At 39.9% G+C, this 19598-nt stretch overlaps 1 protein-coding gene across 1 annotated transcript in view; it reads left to right on the plus strand.

The window, feature by feature from the left end:
* The first annotated feature begins 17341 nt into the window (after positions 1 to 17341).
* Positions 17342 to 19598, plus strand: part of IGBP1 (immunoglobulin binding protein 1) — a 33167-nt gene continuing 30910 nt past the window's right edge. The window contains exons 1-2 of the mRNA XM_049767313.1: positions 17342 to 17563; positions 17961 to 18251. Of these exons, the coding sequence (XP_049623270.1) occupies positions 17373 to 17563; positions 17961 to 18251 (482 nt within the window). The 5' untranslated portion in view covers positions 17342 to 17372. The remainder of the gene's footprint in view (positions 17564 to 17960; positions 18252 to 19598) is intronic.

Here is a 19598-nt window from a genome sequence, read left to right on the forward strand (position 1 = left end):
CACTGCTCCAAGAAATAAGAGAGGACACGCGGAAATGGAAACACATACCATGCTCATGGATTGGCAGGATCAACATCATTAAAATGGCAATACTTCCAAAAGCATTGTACAGATTTAACGCGATTCCTCTAAAGATACCCATGACATTTTTCAAAGAAGTGGATCAAATACTTCTGAAATTCATCTGGAACAACAAACAACCTCGAATAGCTAAAGCACTCCTTGGGAAAAGGAATATGGGAGGCATTACTTTCCCCAATTTTAAGTTGTATTACAAAGCAACAGTTATAAAAACAGCATGGTATTGGAATAAAAACAGACCCTCAGATCAGTGGAATAGGCTTGAGTACTCAGAGAAGGTTCCTCAGACATATAACCACCTTGTTTTTGATAAAGGAGCAAAAAATCCTAAATGGAGCAGGGAAAGCCTATTCAACAAGTGGTGTTGGCACAACTGGTTAACCACTTGCAAAAAAGCGAACTCAGACCCCCAGCTAACACCATATACAAAGGTAAAATCCAAATGGATTAAAGACCTTGATATCAGAACTGAAACTATAAGGTATATAGAACAACATGTAGGTGAAACACTCCAGGACATTGAGACTAAAGGCATCTTTAAGGAGGAGACAGCACTTTCCAAGCAAGTGGAAGCAGAGATAAACAGATGGGACTATATTAAGCTGAAAAGCTTCTGCATCTCAAAGGAAATAGCGCCCAGAATACAAAGGCCACCCACTGAGTGGGAGAAATTATTCACCCAATACACATCAGATAAAGGGCTAATATCCAAAATTTACAAGGTACTGACAGAACTATACAAGAAAAAAACAACTAACCCCATCAAAAAATGGGGAGAAGAAATGAACAGACACTTTGAAAAAGAAGAAAGGCAAATGGCCAAAAGGCACATGAAAAGATGTTCAACATCACTAATCGTCAGGGAGATGCAAATCAAAACTACTATGAGGTACCACCTCACGCCACTGAGATTGGCACACATCACAAGAAAGGAAAACAAGCAGTGCTGGCGGGGATGTGGAGAGAAAGGAACTCTTTTTCACTGCTGGTGGGAATGCCGTCTAGTACAACCTTTATGGAAAGCGATATGGAGATTCCTTCACAAACTGGAAATTGAGCTTCCATACGATCCAGCTATACCACTCCTAGGAATATACCCAAGAAACACAAAAATACAATACAAAAAACCCTTCCTTACTCCTATATTCATTGCAGCGCTATTTACAATAGCCAGACTCTGGAAACAACCAAGATGCCCTTCAACAGATGAGTGGCTGAAGAAACTGTGGTACATATACACAATGGAATACTATGCAGCCATCAGGAGAGATGAAGTCATGAAATTTTCCAATACATGGATGTACATGGAATCTATTATGCTGAGTGAAGTAAGTCAGAGGGAGAGAGAAAGACGCAGAATGGTTTCACTCATCTATGGGCTTTAAGAAAAATGAAGGACATTTTTAACAATATCTCAGAGACAAGAGAGATGAGGGCTGGTAGGTGCAGCTCAGGACATGCAGCTCATCACATAGAGTGATGAGTGCAGTTGCAGAGATGACTACACTGAAAACTATCATAAAATGTGAATGAATGAGGGAAGTAGAAAGCCTGTCTCGAGTACAGGTGTAGGGGGGTGGGGAGGAGGGAGATCTGGGAAATTGGTGGTGGGAATGTTACACCGGTGAAGGGGGGGTGCTCTTTACATGACTGTAATCATACAACTATAATCATGTTTGTAATCACGGTGTTTAAATAAAGATAAAAAATAAAAAAAAAAAATATAAAAATGGAGGCTAGAGTAATAGCACAATGTGTTGAACACATGCTTTTTTAAGTAGAGGCATGCTATTAATCCCTGGTACCACATGTTCTCCTGAGCACAACCATAAGTATTCCCTGAGCACTGATAAAGTGGCCTACCCCAAAAAATACCTTAATGGTTTTAATAACATTCATACTCAAAAGATCAATTACCCTATAAGTTGAAAACTACATTAGAGAATATCATATATAAAATCAATAAGGTATTCAAGATCACAATAATTCCAACACACTTTAATTATTCTATAAAAATAAAGCTTTCCATTTATTTAAAGCATGAGGAGAGGCATATCACTGAGAAGTCATGCAGCAGGTGGGTTCCTAGGTCTGCATATTCGGGTCCAAGATTCACCTAGGAGCAGGACTGACATCATGAAGGCCACCTTGGCAAGGCACTGAGAATAAAGCTCTCTGTGATAGTTCCAGTTGAGTGGATAGAGAGGTTGTGGCCAATACACATAATTTCTGTGAAAATCATACTTAGTAAAATTTATCTAGTGTCTATTAAATGGATGGGGTAACTGGACAGGGACTTTAATGAAGTTCTAGATACTTAGAGAGGGAAGAACTCAGTCCTGTCATTACATGTAAGCCAGCAATGTAAATGACAGTTCATGTCTAACTTTATTCTCAAATGAGATATATACCAAGCCATTAAAAAACACATGGGTGTTGATGTATGGCATTTGGACATAGACATGCCCGTCTCTCTCGCTTACTTAAAGTATACTTGGTTTCTCTTTCTCTCAGTCCCAGGCAGATGGTTGTGACACATTGGGTACACTGGCTATACAGATGAAAACAGCAATCTTGGGAGGAGATTGAGCCAAATATCTGCCCTGCCAAAACCATGCCAGCTGCATCTACCACCCACAATCGCTTCTTCATCAATGTCCCAGCCTCACCACTCAAACACTGATCTCTGTAGAGACACCAAACAAACCAAAACTCCAAGTATGATCTATTCCAACAGTCTCCTTTTATGATGAGAAAATGAGGCTCAGAGACAGGAGGCTATTTATCCAAGGTCATGCAATAAAAGAGGATGGCAGAAATAAAATCTTTATGGTTCCTAATTTCAAAGAAGGTAGGTTCAACAGGAAAAGCAAAGTCAAGTACCTTTACCCAAGATCCTGTTTTTCCATAAGCCCTTCAAAATTTCTGGATATATAGAGAATAAGTAAAGTACCTGTCTGACACATATTTAGTTCTGGATACAGTGGATTCCTTTCCCACTTTGCTGAGAGAAGCATAACCAAGCCTTCATACCTTGGAGATACGGACACAAACTACAGCCACATCAGGAGGTAACGTATACCTTTCTTTCAGCAATCCAAGAGTTCTACATGTCTAACAGAAATTGATCCTTGCAATTTCCTGAAGATGGGATTGAGGGTCACCGTAGATATGACTAGGGGAGGGAGACAAGTTTCTATGGTTACAGTCTGAGAAGCAGATTGTGGTTTAGAAAAAAAGTTGAGAAGCCCCGACAAGTTTCTATGGTTACAGTCTGAGAAGCAGAATGTGGTTTAGAAGAAAGGTTGAAGAGCTCAACAAGATTCTATGGTTACAGTCTAAGAAGTAGAATATGGTTTGGAAGAAAGGTTGAGGAGACCGAAGTTCTTTCCATGAAGAAAAAGAGAGGACACTCTGAGGTTCACCTAGGACAGTACTTCTCAAATAGTGGGGCGCGCCCCCCAGAGCGGGCACGAGGCTCCTTAAAGGGGGACGCGTTTGACCTCAGCAAACACTGTCATAACAAGCTAAGCCCCCTGTTTATGTCTCTGTATGTCTCTGGAGCTGAGAGTTGCTGTGTCCTGCTTCAAACCCCGCTTCGAAAAGCTATGCGTTGCAAAACGTGCTCATTGTAGCACAAGATTAAAAAATCAGCTCAAATTATTTTATATATTTTTGTGTTGGATGTTAAAGATTTTTTTTAATAAAGATACTATTTACAGTCGGGCGGGGGGTGTCGCAAAATGTTTTCTTCTTCCTAGAGGGGCATGACAGAAAATAATTGAGAAGCACTGACCTAGGGGCAGAGGGTGGAGAATTAAAAAAAAAACAAGCCACTCATTTCTATGGCAACAGATGGAGAGTTAGTAACCTAGGAAACAGCTAGAAGTAAAGTCTTTTCATTTCTGATGTTAGAGAATTGCTAGAGATTCAATTAGACCTACATAAATTTGGGGGTGGAGGGTGGTGTTGAGCCACAATAAGCACTACTGGGAGTTACCCAGTCTCAGTGCCTGGGAGACACTCCCCATGGTGCTGAGAGGTGAAGAGAGATCTTAAATGGTGCTGAGAATGGAATTAGCCATATGCAAAACAGGTGCCTTACTTCCTATATTATCACTATAGCCTTGCATTTTTTTCGCACACACCTTTTATATTGTATTTTTATTAATATCTTTTTTTTTTTTTTTGGTTTTTGTGTCACACCCGGCAGTGCTCAGGGGTTATTCCTGGCTCCAGGTTCAGAAATTGCTCCTGGCAGGCATGGGGGACCATATGGGCACCGGGATTTCAACTGATGACCTCCTGCATGAATGGTAAACGCCTTACCTCCATGCTATCTCTCCGGCCCCTTTTTTATTAATATCTTTATTTAAACACCTTGACTACAAATATAGTTGTAGTTGGGTTTCAGTCATGTAAAGAACAACCCCCTTCACCAGTGCAACATTCCCATCATCAATGTCCTGAATCTCCCTCCTCCCCCCACCAGCCTCTGCTCTAGACAGGTTTTCTACTTCCTTCATTCATTCACTTTGTTATGATAGTTCTCAATGTAGTTATTTCTCTAACTGCACTCATCATTCTGTGGTGAGCTTTATGTCGTAAGCTGGACCTTCCGGCCCTCCTCTCTTTTGTCTCTGAGAATTATTGAAAAAATGTCTTTTATTTTTCTTAAAATCCATAGATGAGTGAGACTATTCTGCATCTATCTCTCTCCCTCTGACTTATTTCACTCAGCATGATAGATTCCATGTACATCCATGTATAGTATAGGAAAATTTCATGACTTCATCTCTCCTGATAACTGCATAATATTCCATTGTGTATATGTACACAGTTTCTTTAGCTATTCAGCTGATGAAGGGCATCTTGGTTGTTTCCAGAGTCTGGCTATTGTTATTGCACTGCAATAATATGGAGGTGTGAGGAAGGGATTTTTGTATTGTATTTTTATGTTCCTATGGTATATCCCAAGGAGTGGTATAGCTGGATTGTATGGGAGCTCAATTTCCATTTTATGGAGGAATCTTATGGCCTTGTATTTTTAAAATGCCCTTCAGGGAACTGGGGAAATTGATGGTAAAAAATGAATCGTATGACTAAAACTAAACTATCAAATTTTTAAACTCTACATCTCATGGTGACTGTATAAAATTAATTAAAATATCCTCTGTGTATCACCTAATTCATCATATATCACCAGTGTGTCTCCACACTTGTAGTCTCAGAGTTGAAAGGCACTTAAAATACTGTTGACCCTTTGAAAATGATATTCAAATGGACATGCGATTTGTCCTGGTTTCCTTTAATGATCCATGAAGGCAAGTTTTTTATCTCTCTTATTTACTCTAGCACCTCATACAATGTCTCACATTCAACAGTCATTTGGTAACAAAAAAAAACGTTGACTTAATTAATCACCTCAATCATTCAAGATGACAATTATTGCAACACTCTCACTTTACAATGGAAAAATGAGGCTCAGAGATAGGAAGCTACTTATCCCAGATCATACAAAAAAGGAAGCCTGTGGTAATAAAATCCCTATGGTTCCCAGATAGGGTAGAATAACAAGGGAATTTTATTATTAATTTATTTACAGTCAATAAGTCTTTACTTCTAACTTCAAGTTTCAATTATATTGAGGCTCTTCAAGTTTCTGACACATATTGTTACTATTCAATACTCAGTTTTTGCATTATCATCCTGGCGAGGTTTCTGTGTAACACTAAGGAGGTTCCTTTAGGTAGGTGTATTCATCATGTTATTGTATATCACTAAAATTGTGTTTACACTGAAATTATTTCTGTGTCTTAAGCTTAGCTTTAGAGCTTCAAAGACTAGGTATACTTATATTCCATAAAAAAGCATGGTATCTGTCACATAATAGGACCTTATTTAGTTAAACCAAACTTTTTCCTATTGAGCATATCATACACCAAGTTTGCATTCTTCTAGCCAACTGTTCATTCTTCAAAATGTGAATCAAGTTATACACTCAATATTTTCTTTATATAGGGTCTAAATCAGAAGTTCTTGGGGCCACCTTAGTGATTTTTTTTTTCGCTCTTTTTTTTGTCTGTCTTTTTTTTCATGCCACACCCGTTTGATGCTCAGGGGTTACTCCTGGCTAAGCGCTCAGAAATTGCCCCTGGCTTGTGGGGACCATATGGGACACAGGGGGATCGAACCGTGGTCGCGGTCCTTCCTTGGCTAGCACTTGCAAGGCAGACACCTTACTTCTAGCACCATCTCGCCGGCCCCACACCTCAGTAATTCTTGAATGACACAAGAGTCAGTGATCCTTGGTTGTATGTGAGACTTGTGCCTTTGAATATAATAAACATGTGCTTTATTGCTTAAGCTATCTCCTTGGACCTGATTTTACTTCTTAAGATGAATATTTAACATGTTAAGTTCCTTATTTGTTCTTCACTAGATCTGTAATAACTCCCCCATTTTTGGCAATATTTTGGCAATAACAGTTAAGAACACAGGTTCTTGGATTAGGTATGGATTCACAGATTTGAATTCAAATCCTAATATAAGGGAAATATATCAGGCCAATTAGATTAACTTCTCTGAATCAAAATTTTCTCTCTTGTAATACAAGAGTATATCAACACCTATTTTGGGTACACCTGCCATACTCAGGCCTACTCCTGGCTCTATGTTCATAGATTACTCCTGGCTGAACTCACAGAACTATATATTGTGCCAGGGATTTTATTTCTAGTGCTACTATAGATAGTACAGGTATAAATATTTATAGATCCTCTAAATAAAATCAATGATGGTTTTCTGCCAAACATATATGTTCAAATAGGCAAAGTGGTCAAATAATTCAATTAATTATTTGTAGAACACCACAAATCGATATTAAGACCCAGATATGACTAATAAAGTCGCATCATGCCTTTCAGAGTCACACAAGAAAATATATGAAAGACCATCTCACTTATACAGTCAAGCACAGATTACTTAAAATGAGCTATCTCAATGGCCTGGCATACATGCTTTGTATGTTAATGGTCCAAATTTGATTGCTGCCTACATATGAGTCCCCTAAGTACTAATCTAATCCAAGAGTATTCCCCAGCAACACATTTTGGATATGACCCAAAGTACACAAAGTCTTTCTATTATTCTACTAGAACTTTTGTTCTCCACATTACAACTCAGTTTTTAAACTGTTGCCCAGTTAACCTTAGGTGTGTGGCCTTGGGTAAATAATCTAACCTCTCAGAATTTTAGTGTTTTCATTTGTTAAGTGAAGATGTTAAACTAATTAGTACTTTTACATAGTGTTACTTAGATCTCTCAAATTAGTCAGAAGTGTCTTGGGTGTTACTGAGATGATTGGGAGAAAAATAGACCAGAGGCTTATTTGGTGGGCTTTCACATATCCATTTCAAAATCATAGACTTGTTTAAATTTAATTTGAAAAATTTCTGCTACTACAAAAATCTGCAAGTTCAGCAGGCCTTCCTAAATTATGTAGTTCAACACTGTTTCATTATAATGTTGAAGAAAAACTTAGCAAATCCACACTGGAGCCACTGTTTGTGTGGAGTTTGTATATTCTCCAGGTCTGTGTGGAATTTCTAGAGATAATGTGGTTTCTTCCCACACTCCAAATTTGTAAATATTAAATTTTTTAATGTTATAGTTCTTTCAGTCTAAGTAAGTATAAAAATGTAAAATGTGCACTGTTCGTCATGAAAGGGAATGGGGTCTAGAATTGGTTCCCAAATTGTGTCCTGAGTTAACAACATATACTCCAGCCTCTCATGATCCTGGACAGGAATAATCAGGTTGGAAATTAATGGATAAATATAAATGATTTTATAGTAAGAAACATCTTACATATTTTGGAATTTTGGTGATAGTTTAGTGATCAGGAATATGCTGTAAGAACTAAACTCATGTTTACATAAATCAGCTTATAGTAAAATTGGTTTCATAATTTTTGTACAGCTTCTCAGAACTTATTGTTATATAGTAAGAACTTGCATTATCATACTTACATGATTTCTAAGGATACATTCCAGATGCCCTAAACTAAGATTGGGGGGGGCTACATTCATTGGTGCTTAGGGCTTATTCTTGGTTATGTACTCAGGGAACAATATGGTGTATAGAAATCAAATCAGATTGGTCACTTGCAAGACAAGCATCTTACCCACTGTTCTATCACTATAGCCTCACTAAATTTAAGACTTTTAATTGCCCATAGAAAAGAAGGATTTGATCATTATGTGATATTTATGCACAGAAACACAAAAATAGCTCCTTTTGAGACGAATAGATAGCATGGAGGTAGGGGATATGCCTTGCATGCAGAAGGACGGTGGTTCAAATCTCAGCATCCCATATGGTCCCTCGAGCCTGCCAGGCCAATTTCTGAGCAATAGAGCCAGGAGTAACTCCTGAGCACTGCCAGGTGTGGCCCAAAACCAAAAAAAAATCCTTTTATCATGACTTTTTAATCTTTCCACTTTTGTTTTTATTTGAGAAGTGCACACCTGGCAATTCTTAAGGGTGATTCCTGGTTCTGCACTCAGGAATCACTCCTGGCAGTGCTTCGTGGACCACATGGGATGACAGGGATCAAACCTAGGTTGGCCATGTGCTAGGCAAAATCTTTACCTGCTGTATTATCTCTCCAGCCCCTCTTTACACTTTGTAATTTTGGTATCATGTCAATATAAGATGCAATGTAATACTCAAAATTATAATTGTAATATAATATGCATTCTAAAATTAATTTTCAGCTTTCATAAATACAATAATTTTGAAAGTAAATAGAATAATGACATACAAAGTTCAGGACCAGAATCAACATTATGTTTTTTTTTCTCTTAGATAACTATAAAGTTAAGTGGGTTACTAATTTTTATTATAACATTGGCCTAGAACATTATACAACCTTCAAATGTACACATTACAACTTTGTATCTATATATAAATATCACCTAAAATTGTTTCTATTCATAACTGTACACTTTTTAACTATACAATTACCTTTATTCATTTCACCTATTCCTAAATCCCCTCCCCTATGGTAACACCAGTTCTATGTATTTAAGTTTGTAAAGCTGTGTCTAAATCCAAGCAAATTCTGAGAAACAAATTATCTGTAGTTTCTCAATTACTATTCACAAATATTGTTTTTTATTCCTTTCCAAGCCCTGGAAAATTCTAGTTTACTAGAATTAGAGATCCTTCAAGAAAAACTACATGGGCATCTCAACAGTCTTCTTTCCTCTTTAGCTTCTAATGTAAGAGCTATGTATAGCCACTGGGCCAGTGCCATAGACTCATCTAATTTTCATCAAGCCTGAAAATTATCATGGATATACCAGTCTCAGAAGTGTTAGCATTGGAGTACATAGGGAGAGGTGCTAAAGTCCCACATCCTGCTGAAGTTTTGGTAGCTGTACACACAGACATATCCAACAAACACCAGTATACCAATGACCCAACTTTATTGCTTTTCCACTAATTTTTGTGGTAGAGCACCTCCCCTAGAGCTTCTGTACTTCCACTAATCCATTGCACAACACCTCCATAGTTTTAACACTGGCATTCTAGTAGGAATATACGAAATTGGATGTGATATTATCATAGAATTCACATAAGCTCAACAAACAAAACCAACAAGTGTTCACAGCTTCAGTGACATAATGATCTTATTTCAAGATATAATAATTTTCACCAATTTTCCCTTAATCTTTTTCAATAATTCGATTATTTAGTTATAAGACATATTAAGTAAATTACTCACACCTGCCAAAGGGCAGCCTTGGGAGATTTTGAGAAACTTGGGACAATGATGGAGGGAATTCCACTGATGGTGGGATTTGTATTGGGATATTGAATGCCAGAAATAATTCTATTGTGAGAAACTCTGTAAATCATGGTGTTTCAAATCAAGAAATTCATTTAAAAAATAAAGGGACTGAAGTAGTTTATAGTATTCCCTGAAATGTTTTCTTTCTTCCTTCCTTCTTTCCTTCTTTCTCTCTTTTTTCCTTCTTCCTTCTCTCTTTTCCTTCCTTCCTTCCTTCTTTCTTTCTCTTCTTTCTTTCTTTTTCTCTTCTTTCTTTCTTTCTTTCTTTCTTTTCCTTCCTTCCTCCCTCCCTCCCTCCCTCCCTCCCTCCCTCCCTCCCTCCCTCCCTTCCTTCCTTCCTTCCTTCCTTCCTTCCTTCCTTCCTTCCTTCCTTCCTTCCTTCCTTCCTTCCTTCCTTCCTTCCTTCCTGTAGAATCAAATAAATAACGATGGGGCTGGATGGCGATGGATGGAGGCCTTTATGCTTAGGCCCCAGCCACGTGGCTTCATCCCCCATTCAGCTGGCGGGTCCCAAGTTAGGCGAATGGTGAAATCAGACTCACAAGCAGGCAGGCCTCAGGAAGCATCAGCTTTATTCATGCCCTATCCACCACATATGTGTGGCCTACTCATAACCTTTTAAGCATTTAGCCATTCTAGGCTTGCCCTGCGTCTTATCCACTTTCAGTCATCTTCCCTTTGGGCTCCATGCTGGTCCAAGACCAGAACACAGAAACCCAAAGCCAGCAAGCTCAGCAGGGCCGAAAGGGCAAAAGGCCAAAAGGGCCGAATCCCCTTCGTCCCAGGCTTATCTAACTTTTCCAAGACCCCTCCCAGGAATGGGCCGGGTCTTGCAGGTAAGGTCACACCTAATATCCGGTTCCCAAGACCCCTCCCAGAAATGGGTGGGTCTCAGGTACACTACATTTCCCCCCTTTCTGAAATATTAAGACCCTTTTTGTAATTTTGACTCCACCTTTAGCCAAAGGTGGGTTAATATTTTCATTCAACAACGTAATAAAGTGAAAATTAATATACCAGCCCTTTTCAAAAACATAACATTTCTGCAAAATATACTATACACCTGTAACCTAAAATTCTATTAATGCTTTTTTACCAAGCACTATTTTGGAACTTTTATGTTCCTATACTTTTAAACTATATTGGGGGAACTTTCTGTTCCTATAAACCTTTCCTATACACAAGTATTACAGCATAAATGCATACCATACATTTTAAAAACAGGCTAAGTACATTAAAATACACACAGTAAAACATTTTGCAATTGAAAATATTAACTATGGGGGCCGGGCGGTGGCGCTGGAGGTAAGGTGCCTGCCTTACAAGCGCTAGCCAAGGAACGGACAGCGGTTCGATCCCCCGGCGTCCCATATGGTTCCCCCAAGCCAGGGGCGATTTCTGAGCACATAGCCAGGAGTAACCCCTGAGCGTCAAACGGGTGTGGCCCAAAAACCAAAAAAAAAAAAAAAAAGAAAATATTAACTATGAAAGACAACAAAAGACATTTAAATTATAAAGAAAATGACTAAGACAAAGATGCAGGTGGTTAGAAATTAGATGTTTAAATGGGCTAAACTATATTACCTCCCTTTTATTTATTATTTTTAAACCACTAACTTACTAAAACTTATGCCATCACCAACTATGAGTAAAATATAACTACCCACTAATTTTCTACACCTAAAACCATAGTTCAGATGATTAATTTGTTCCACGCTGATGTCACCACGTGGCTTCTGTAAACTTTTAAAGTTTAGATGCTGGTTTGTCCCACGCTGATTTTACCACGTGGCTTTCTTTCATAGTATCAGGCCCCGTAGACGGTTCTGTTGACCATGAGGTTGTAGGTTTCCAGGCTTGCCGCGGAGCAAAGCTGAGCTGAGGCGTTTCTGCTTTTGGGCTGATAGCTTTTCGCTGCTTTTTCCCTCCGGGCAGCACTTCGCAAGCCAGTTTTCGGCCACAGCTTTTTTGCAGAGGGCTTTTGGATGTTTAAAGTTCAAAGTTATTTAAACTAAAAGTTCAGTCTGAAATTTCCAAAGTTGAAATCCAAATTCAAGCCGCAGGTCATTTTCAGAAAATCAGTCCACTTTAAATACAGTCTTTTTTCTCCTCCGTTTCCAATTTAAGCTTTTAATCAGTTTTTGTACAGGCCGAGGTTTTTGTTTCTTGTAACAAAGTCTCAGTTCTGGGCCTGGGCCTGGACTGGAGGTGATGCAAGCTTCCACCTCTCTTGTTTTAATGGCCTTTGAGCCCCCAGATGGGGTGTCGGCCATCTTTGAAAATTGTTGCACGTGGTAGCCCAAGGCTTTGGGCTCACCGCAACTGAAAAAAGCCCAAATGAAACTGAAAAGCAGAAATCTCACCATCATTGCTGTTTTCTTGGGTCCAGGATTCAGGTCAAAGTTCGGAGCGCCATTTGTTGTATTACATAATTAAGGATGTAGCTGGATGGGGCTGGATGGTGATGGATGCCATTCCAGGCCACGTGGCTTCACAACCCCATTCAGCCGGTGAGTCCCAGGCCCAGGTGAAATCACTCACTCACACACAGGCGTCAGGAAGCAACAACTTTATTCAGGCCCTAGCCAATACGCGTGTGGCCTACTTATAACCTTTCAAGCATTCAGCCATTCTAGGCTTGCCCTGCATCTTATCCTCTTTTCAGCCATCTTCCCTTTGGGCTCCATGCGGCCCAAAGAGCCAAAGGGCCAAGGTCCAAAAGCCAGGCAGCCCAGCCGGGCAAAGAGAGGAACGGCCAAAGGGCCGAATCCCCTGGCTCAGAGGTTTATCTATTCTTTCCAAGACCCCTCCCAGGAACCTCCCAGGAATGGGCTGGGTCTAGCAGGTAGGGATACACCTACTATCCGGTTCCCAAGACCCCTCCCAAAAATGGGTGGGTCTCAGGTACACTACACCTTCCTTCCTTCCTTCCTTCCTTCCTTCCTTCATTCCTTCGTTCCTTCCTTCTTTCTTTTTTTCTTTTTGGTTTATGAACCATACCTGGCAGTACTCTGGTGTTACTCCAGGCTCTGTGCTCAGGTACCATTCCAGGAAGTGCTCAAGGGCTCATACAGGACACTGGGCTGGTGATAATCCCAGTTAAACTGAGTGTGAGGCAAGTGCCATACCTGCTGTGCTATTGCTTTGGAAAAGCTGTCTAACCAGCACTTATGCCAGCCTCTCCTTTCTTCGCTAAGCAGTTTTGTTTGGGGAATCATTCTTCTCACATAAGATATCTTATCCATCTTTCTAAACCTAAGATTAATGAGCAGAAACAGCTCAACTTTAGAGACATTGGCTTTGTCATAAACTGGTTGAGAAGTCACTTTTTAATCTCAAATTTTCCCTTAATTTTGAGATGCCCTTCCAGTTTTGAAAATTTGGCTGCTTTTATGTATAAGAAACTTTCTGGACTGTTATAGATTTGATGACTTGTTATTTTTTGTTTCCCAACAGAGTGCAAAATGCAACACATCACCGATATGTTGTCCTCTGTTGCCCTCTATTGTTTTTACATGGAAGTTTATCTTTTCAAATCTAGTTAAAATATATTCTACAAGCTTATTTTCCAGAGCAAGTATTTGGTGTTTTACTTGACTTAAATTTTGTAGAACTTGGGGGATGCCATAAGGTAAGCAGTCACATCCCTTCCTTTAAAATCCTGGAATTAGATATTACGTTTGTACTGGCTACTAGCAATATAATGTACATTATTTTTGTGGGCCCATATACAATTTTAATTTTTCTAGTAGGCACAGGTGAATGCCAGGGATATGCAGGATATGTAGCTCAGCAATTGATAACATGGAACATGCTTTGCACATGTTAGGCCTTAGAACCACAAAAAGGAGGGGATGCAATGCATACAAAATACTAGTATTTCAACAGTGGTCACTGCAAAATACACTACGTTATTTTACATCCTTAAATTTTTTAAGCATTGTAATTTACCGGAGTCAAAAGTGAAGTTTCAAGCATCCAACTTTGCAATACCACACTTACCAAAATCCCTCATTGTTGTATATTTTGTTTTTGAAATAATTGTTTTGAAATCCAGTATGAATCTTACATTTAAAACACTTATATTTTCCTTAGGGAGGGACTGGGTGGGGCTCTAAACTTCTGGCCTCCCAGCTTCTTGAAGGATCTCTCTCCTTCCTGGGAGCCGGGAGTCTAGCAGTATGGGGTTCGGCAGGCCTCCGCCATGCCAGAGGCCTTCTTAACCAGGCCTAGGGGGGTGTGGGACTTGGGTAACCCCAGCACCCCTCTACCGCCTTGCTCCAGATCTCCAGGGCTTCCCTGGGCCACATGCCTGGGCAAGCTGGTGAGTTGGGCCCCTTGGCGGAGCTTGAAGGTACCCTAGGCTTTCCCCCATTATCCATTCAGCTCCTTAGGGAAGGTCTGGGTGGGGCTCCAAACTTCTGGCCTCCAGCTTCTTGATGCAGTCACTGGTAATCTCTTTCCAGTCTATATTTTCAAAATTGCGCTGGGGCTAGTGCCCCTGCATGCACAAGATACATTAATAGTACTCACTATCATTGAATTATGTTTTTATGTATGCAGAATATCCATTTTGTACTCTGCGCTTTTGCACACCCCTACAAAAGATCACTTTTCTCTTTAACTTCCTTAACCCCTATCATCATTACTCCTCATTTATCCTTTCTAACTTAAGTACTGTAGAGTCCTAAGTCACAGACCAAAGTGGTGCCCTGGAGTTAACACCCACCCAACTATTCCAAAAGGCATAAAAAGGACACGTATGTCTGTTCAACATTTTATGGGTGTTTTCTTTGACGGCTATAACTTTTGCTGAATATTTTCTTATACAGTGACAACCCCCCCCCTTTTTTTTATCTTCCCTTTGTGAACTGCTCAATATGGAATTTAGTGTGAGAGAATCCCTCAGTTTAATGCTTATGTTTGAACCCAGTCATGGGTATTGTTAGACGTGTTCTTACGCCCCCATATACTCAGATAACATCACGTGGCTTCATTTCTTGTTTGCTTAGGCACACTAAAACGGGAAAATACTATACATACCAATAAGTTCTTATCTAATAGAGATGGGAACACACAAATCTTGTAGTGCAATGGGACCTTACACCCTGAACATTGACATAAAGACCTGGCACAGGCCTCAGAAGAATGGGCATTCTCCATTCACCCCTGATCTAGAGAAGACATCTACAAAACATCCAATGTTGTCTATAACATCACCTGGAGGCAATCCTCTACCAGGGAAGACCCTACAGCTGCTATGACATTGATCTACTCAAAAGAGACTTCCCTTAATACTGAGAAGACTTAACAAAAACAATGACCTGCTTACTGGACAGGGCTTGCTGTATTGCCCCTTAATTGTGAGGTGAAACTAGAGGATACTCCACACCAGCCTGACTTCAATGTAGGATGTGCAGATTCCAGGATCTTTAATACAGAAACCTGATGCCAACAATAGGACTGCGTGAAAAATAAAACTGAATTGGCACTACAGACAATGACTTGGATTGAATAAACTAGTTTGCCTGGAACCTAGAGTTGGTCTTATGCCAGGAAACTTCAGGGGTAGTGGTCTCCTTGTATTTAGACCAAGGCTATTCCTTTCTATGACCCCCATATTTTGGTGGGCCTATGCAAACAATATTTGCCACTGTTTTTACTGTGCCCTTTTGACTAACCCTTAAAAAAAACTCTTAAACTTTTGATGTTAACTTAAACTAATATGTATGTGCATGAATATATAAAAATACTATGCATTCAAAGTTAAGGAGTCGCATAAATCTCATGGCTTTAGGTTGCTTTGTGTACTGCTAAGAAATGTTATAATGTACTACAATCTGGGGACTTGTGGACAAAGTAATTGTACATGGGTTCTGCCTTATTTTTCTTAATGTTTTTTTTGACTGTAAGTTCAATATTTAGGCGTCAGCAAGGGGGAATTCTTCTGAGAACTCTGTTTATGGGTGATTGTTCTTTCACTGTAACTTTACCTTGTCCTCTTTGCATCATTGTTCTCATAATTAAAAATTAAAAATTAAAAAAAAACACTTATATTTAAGATAGCTACATTCAAATACTCCATAGCCATCTTAAGAGATGGAACATTGAATGCCAGAAACAACTCTATTGTGGGGAACTCTGTAAATCATGGTGTTTCAAATAAATTTATTTTGGGGCCGGAGAGATAGCATGGAGGTAAGGCATTTGCCTTTCATGCAGAAGGTCATTGGTTCGAACCCTAACATCCCATATGGTCCCCCAGCCTGCCAGGAGCGAATTTTGAGTGTGGAGCAGGAGTAACCCCAGCCTGCCAGGAGCGATTTTTGAGCGAGGAGCAGGAGTAACCCCTGAGTACTGCTGGGTGTGACCCAAAATCCAAAAAAAAAAAAAAAAAGAAAAGAAAGAAAGAAAAATTTATTTTAAGAAATAAAGGAACTGAAGTATATAGTATTCCTTGAAAAGTTTTCTTTCTTTTTGTTTTGCAGGTATGAGTAATTTATTTAATATGTCTTGTTACAACTAAGTAATAGAATAATCAAAAAAGATGAATGGAAAATTGGTGAAAATCATGATATCTTACAATGAGTTCTTACAATAACATAACAGAGCAGTTCGGTGTAATTGGTTTCTTTACAAAGCAATCACTTATTTTTCTATTTATACTTTTCTATGTATCAGGCATTGGGATTTCTAAACATGTGCACAAATTAAGACTAATTCTAATAATGGAGCTTTGTAACTTACCAGAAAATTCTTCTGAAATTATTTGTAATCATTGTAATTGCTCTATAGTATGGTAGATAAACGTTTTTAGAGGAATTAATATTTGACCTGATGGCACAGAAGAAAGCAAGCCTGAAGTTTCTGGTTAAAAATTCTCTGGAAGTGTGTGAGTGTGGCCGGAGCAGGGCTACAAGAAAAGTAATAAAGAACAAGTAAGAATCCGCAATCCAGAACTGCGGGAATGGCCTGCGACCCTATTACGCTTTCCCGGCCGGCCCTGGGGTTGGAGCAGATTAGAAAAATTGACAATAAATTTGCCTTATACGCGGTAACCAGGATTCGATCTTTCTTATCCCATAAGGTGCTCTGTGCCCTAAGCACCACGGGTGCGGCCAAAACACGCCCCCTCACAAACAACAACAAAAACTGCGTTGAAAGTTTGGAGTGTCTGTGTGCGCGCGCGCGTTCACGTGTGTGCGTTTTAACACAAGCCCTGGTATTATGATCGTGCAGCTGAGTAAATGAGCCCTTGGAAACTGTCACCAGGACCGGCAAGCATCACTTCCGGAGCTCTTTGTGCCAATGTAACAATGAAGCAACTAAACCAATAAGGAGCTGCTTCCGGTTTCTTTCCCGCTAGCCAATTTCTAAATAACGAAGGGTTACCTCTGACCCGGAAGTGAGTTCTCGGGATCTCTCCTCCCCCAAAATGGCAGCGGCTGGAGAAGACTTAGAGGAGCCGCGGCTCTCCGAGCTGTTTGAAACCTGCAAGCAGATTCTGGAGGAGATAGAACTGGCGACTGAGCCCAGCGGTTCCAAGATGTTCCAGAACAAGGTGGTCGAGGGGTTAGAATTCCTTAAGAAGGCCACCGAAATGTTAACGCAGCTCGACTTGTTCAGGTATGGAGGGGGGGGGGGATGCTATAATAAGAACTGAGAAGGAAAAGGTAATGCTGGTAACCAAGGGTGGAGCCAATGAGTCTGGTCAGTGGAGACCATTAAGATCAGGAATCTTTCCTGCCACCTAGTGCGATCGTGTGAACGGTTGTGTGTGTGTGTGTGTGTGTGTGTGTTACCCAGCTCTTCCGATTTCCTTGGTATGCCCACGAGGCTACCCCTTAGTGCCCCGAAAGCTTTGAGATGGAGCGCTCAGCCCTTTAATTGGGAAAATAAAAACAGCTGCAGTTCCTCATGGCCCCTCCCTTTGCACCACACCCATCCAATCCTCTTCCTCATGGAAGCTGGAGCCACGGGATGGTCAGCCAAGTTTCAAACCTCCCCCTTTTGCTCTTTCCAGCCGAAATGAAGAATTGGAAGAGATTGCTTCTGCCGACCTGAAGTACCTGATGGTGCCAGCATTTCAAGGATCTCTCACCCTGAAACAAGTCAACCCCAGAAAGCGTCTTGAACATTTGTTTGAGGCTCGAGAACACTTTCTAAACTACTTAACTCAGTGCCAATACTATCATGTGGCAGATTTTGAGCTCCCTCTACTAAAGCGCAACCTGGATGAAAACACTCCTAGTTCCTCCATGGCTTATCCTAACCTCGTTACAATGGCATCTCAAAGACAGGCTAAAATAGAGAGGTGGGTCAATGGCTATAAATTGAGGAGTACTTAATGTCGTTACAGTGCTTTCTTTTTTTTGTTTGTTTTTTGTTTTGGCCACACCCGTTTGATGCTCAGAGGTTACTCCTGGCTAAGTGCTCAGAAATTGCCCCTGGCTTGGGGGGGTACCATGTGGGACGCCGGGGAATCGAACCGCGGTTTTTGGCTAGCACTTGCAAGGCACACACCTTACCTCTAGCGCCACCTCACCGGCCCCATAGTGCTTTCTTTTGTAGGGAACCGTGTTAGTATTTTGTTTCTTAACTGAATATAGGCCCTGATAAGAGCAAACTTTCCTGAGATTTTCAAGAAGCCTCTTTCCTTTGTTGAGATGGTCATATGTTGCTGTCAGACCCTGCTTCCTACCTTCTTGTTATCAACAGCAGCAATATGGTTTAACAGTATCTCCCAACTTTTTCACATCACAGTATAACACTATTCAAATAATGCAAGAGATCAATATCCCTGAAAGGCACAGCATTTAGTATGGATAGTCCATTTATTTTTTATGTTTTAGGATTTCATATGTGTAACATCCTGTACTAATCTTGATTCCAGCATGCATTTATTGTGACACCTTAAAAGGGTTTCCTCTTTCATTTTAGTTCTTAAAAATATGAGTGCTCACAATGTCTGGGAGCTATGTGAGATACTAGGGATACAAATTGAATGTGGATGACTCTTGTAGGACCCTACATTTTAATGAGGATAAGAAGCATAGGAACAGAAGACAAGATGAAACAATATGGTAGATACACAAGGTACTTTGAAATCAGACAGGTGGGCACCCAACTGAAGAGCAGACAGGAAAAAGAAGGCTTCCTGGAAGAAGTGATTCTTGTGTTAAACTTAAAAAAGATAATATTATCTAGAGATGGAAAGGAAAGTATTAGCCAGCAAATAGTGTTATTAAAACTAGAAGGGCATTAAAGAATGCAGGTACTGTGGTAGGGGTGTGTATGTGATGAGAAATACAACCATTATCTAGAGGTAAAAGAAGTAGCAGGGGGAAAGGATGGGGATGATGTAAAAGAATAGTATATGCTCCAGACCAAGGAAAGTCTGGAATGTGAGGAAGGTAGAAATATGACCTTGTTGCTAAGAACTTTAGGAAGGATTTTAGATTTCTGCTCTACCTTTTTATTTTAGATTTTTAAAATAACTTTATTTAACCACTGTGGTCTACATGTTGTTCATAATACAGTTGTGCTTATTGTTTTCATAGTTGCAAAGTTGTTTATGATTGAGTTTCAGTCATACAATATACAACACCATTCACCAGTACACATTTTCTACCAACAATGTCACCAGTTTCCCTCCCTTTCC

Source organism: Suncus etruscus, chromosome X (assembly GCF_024139225.1).
Source record: "Suncus etruscus isolate mSunEtr1 chromosome X, mSunEtr1.pri.cur, whole genome shotgun sequence".
In the NCBI taxonomy this organism is placed as follows: domain Eukaryota; kingdom Metazoa; phylum Chordata; class Mammalia; order Eulipotyphla; family Soricidae; genus Suncus; species Suncus etruscus.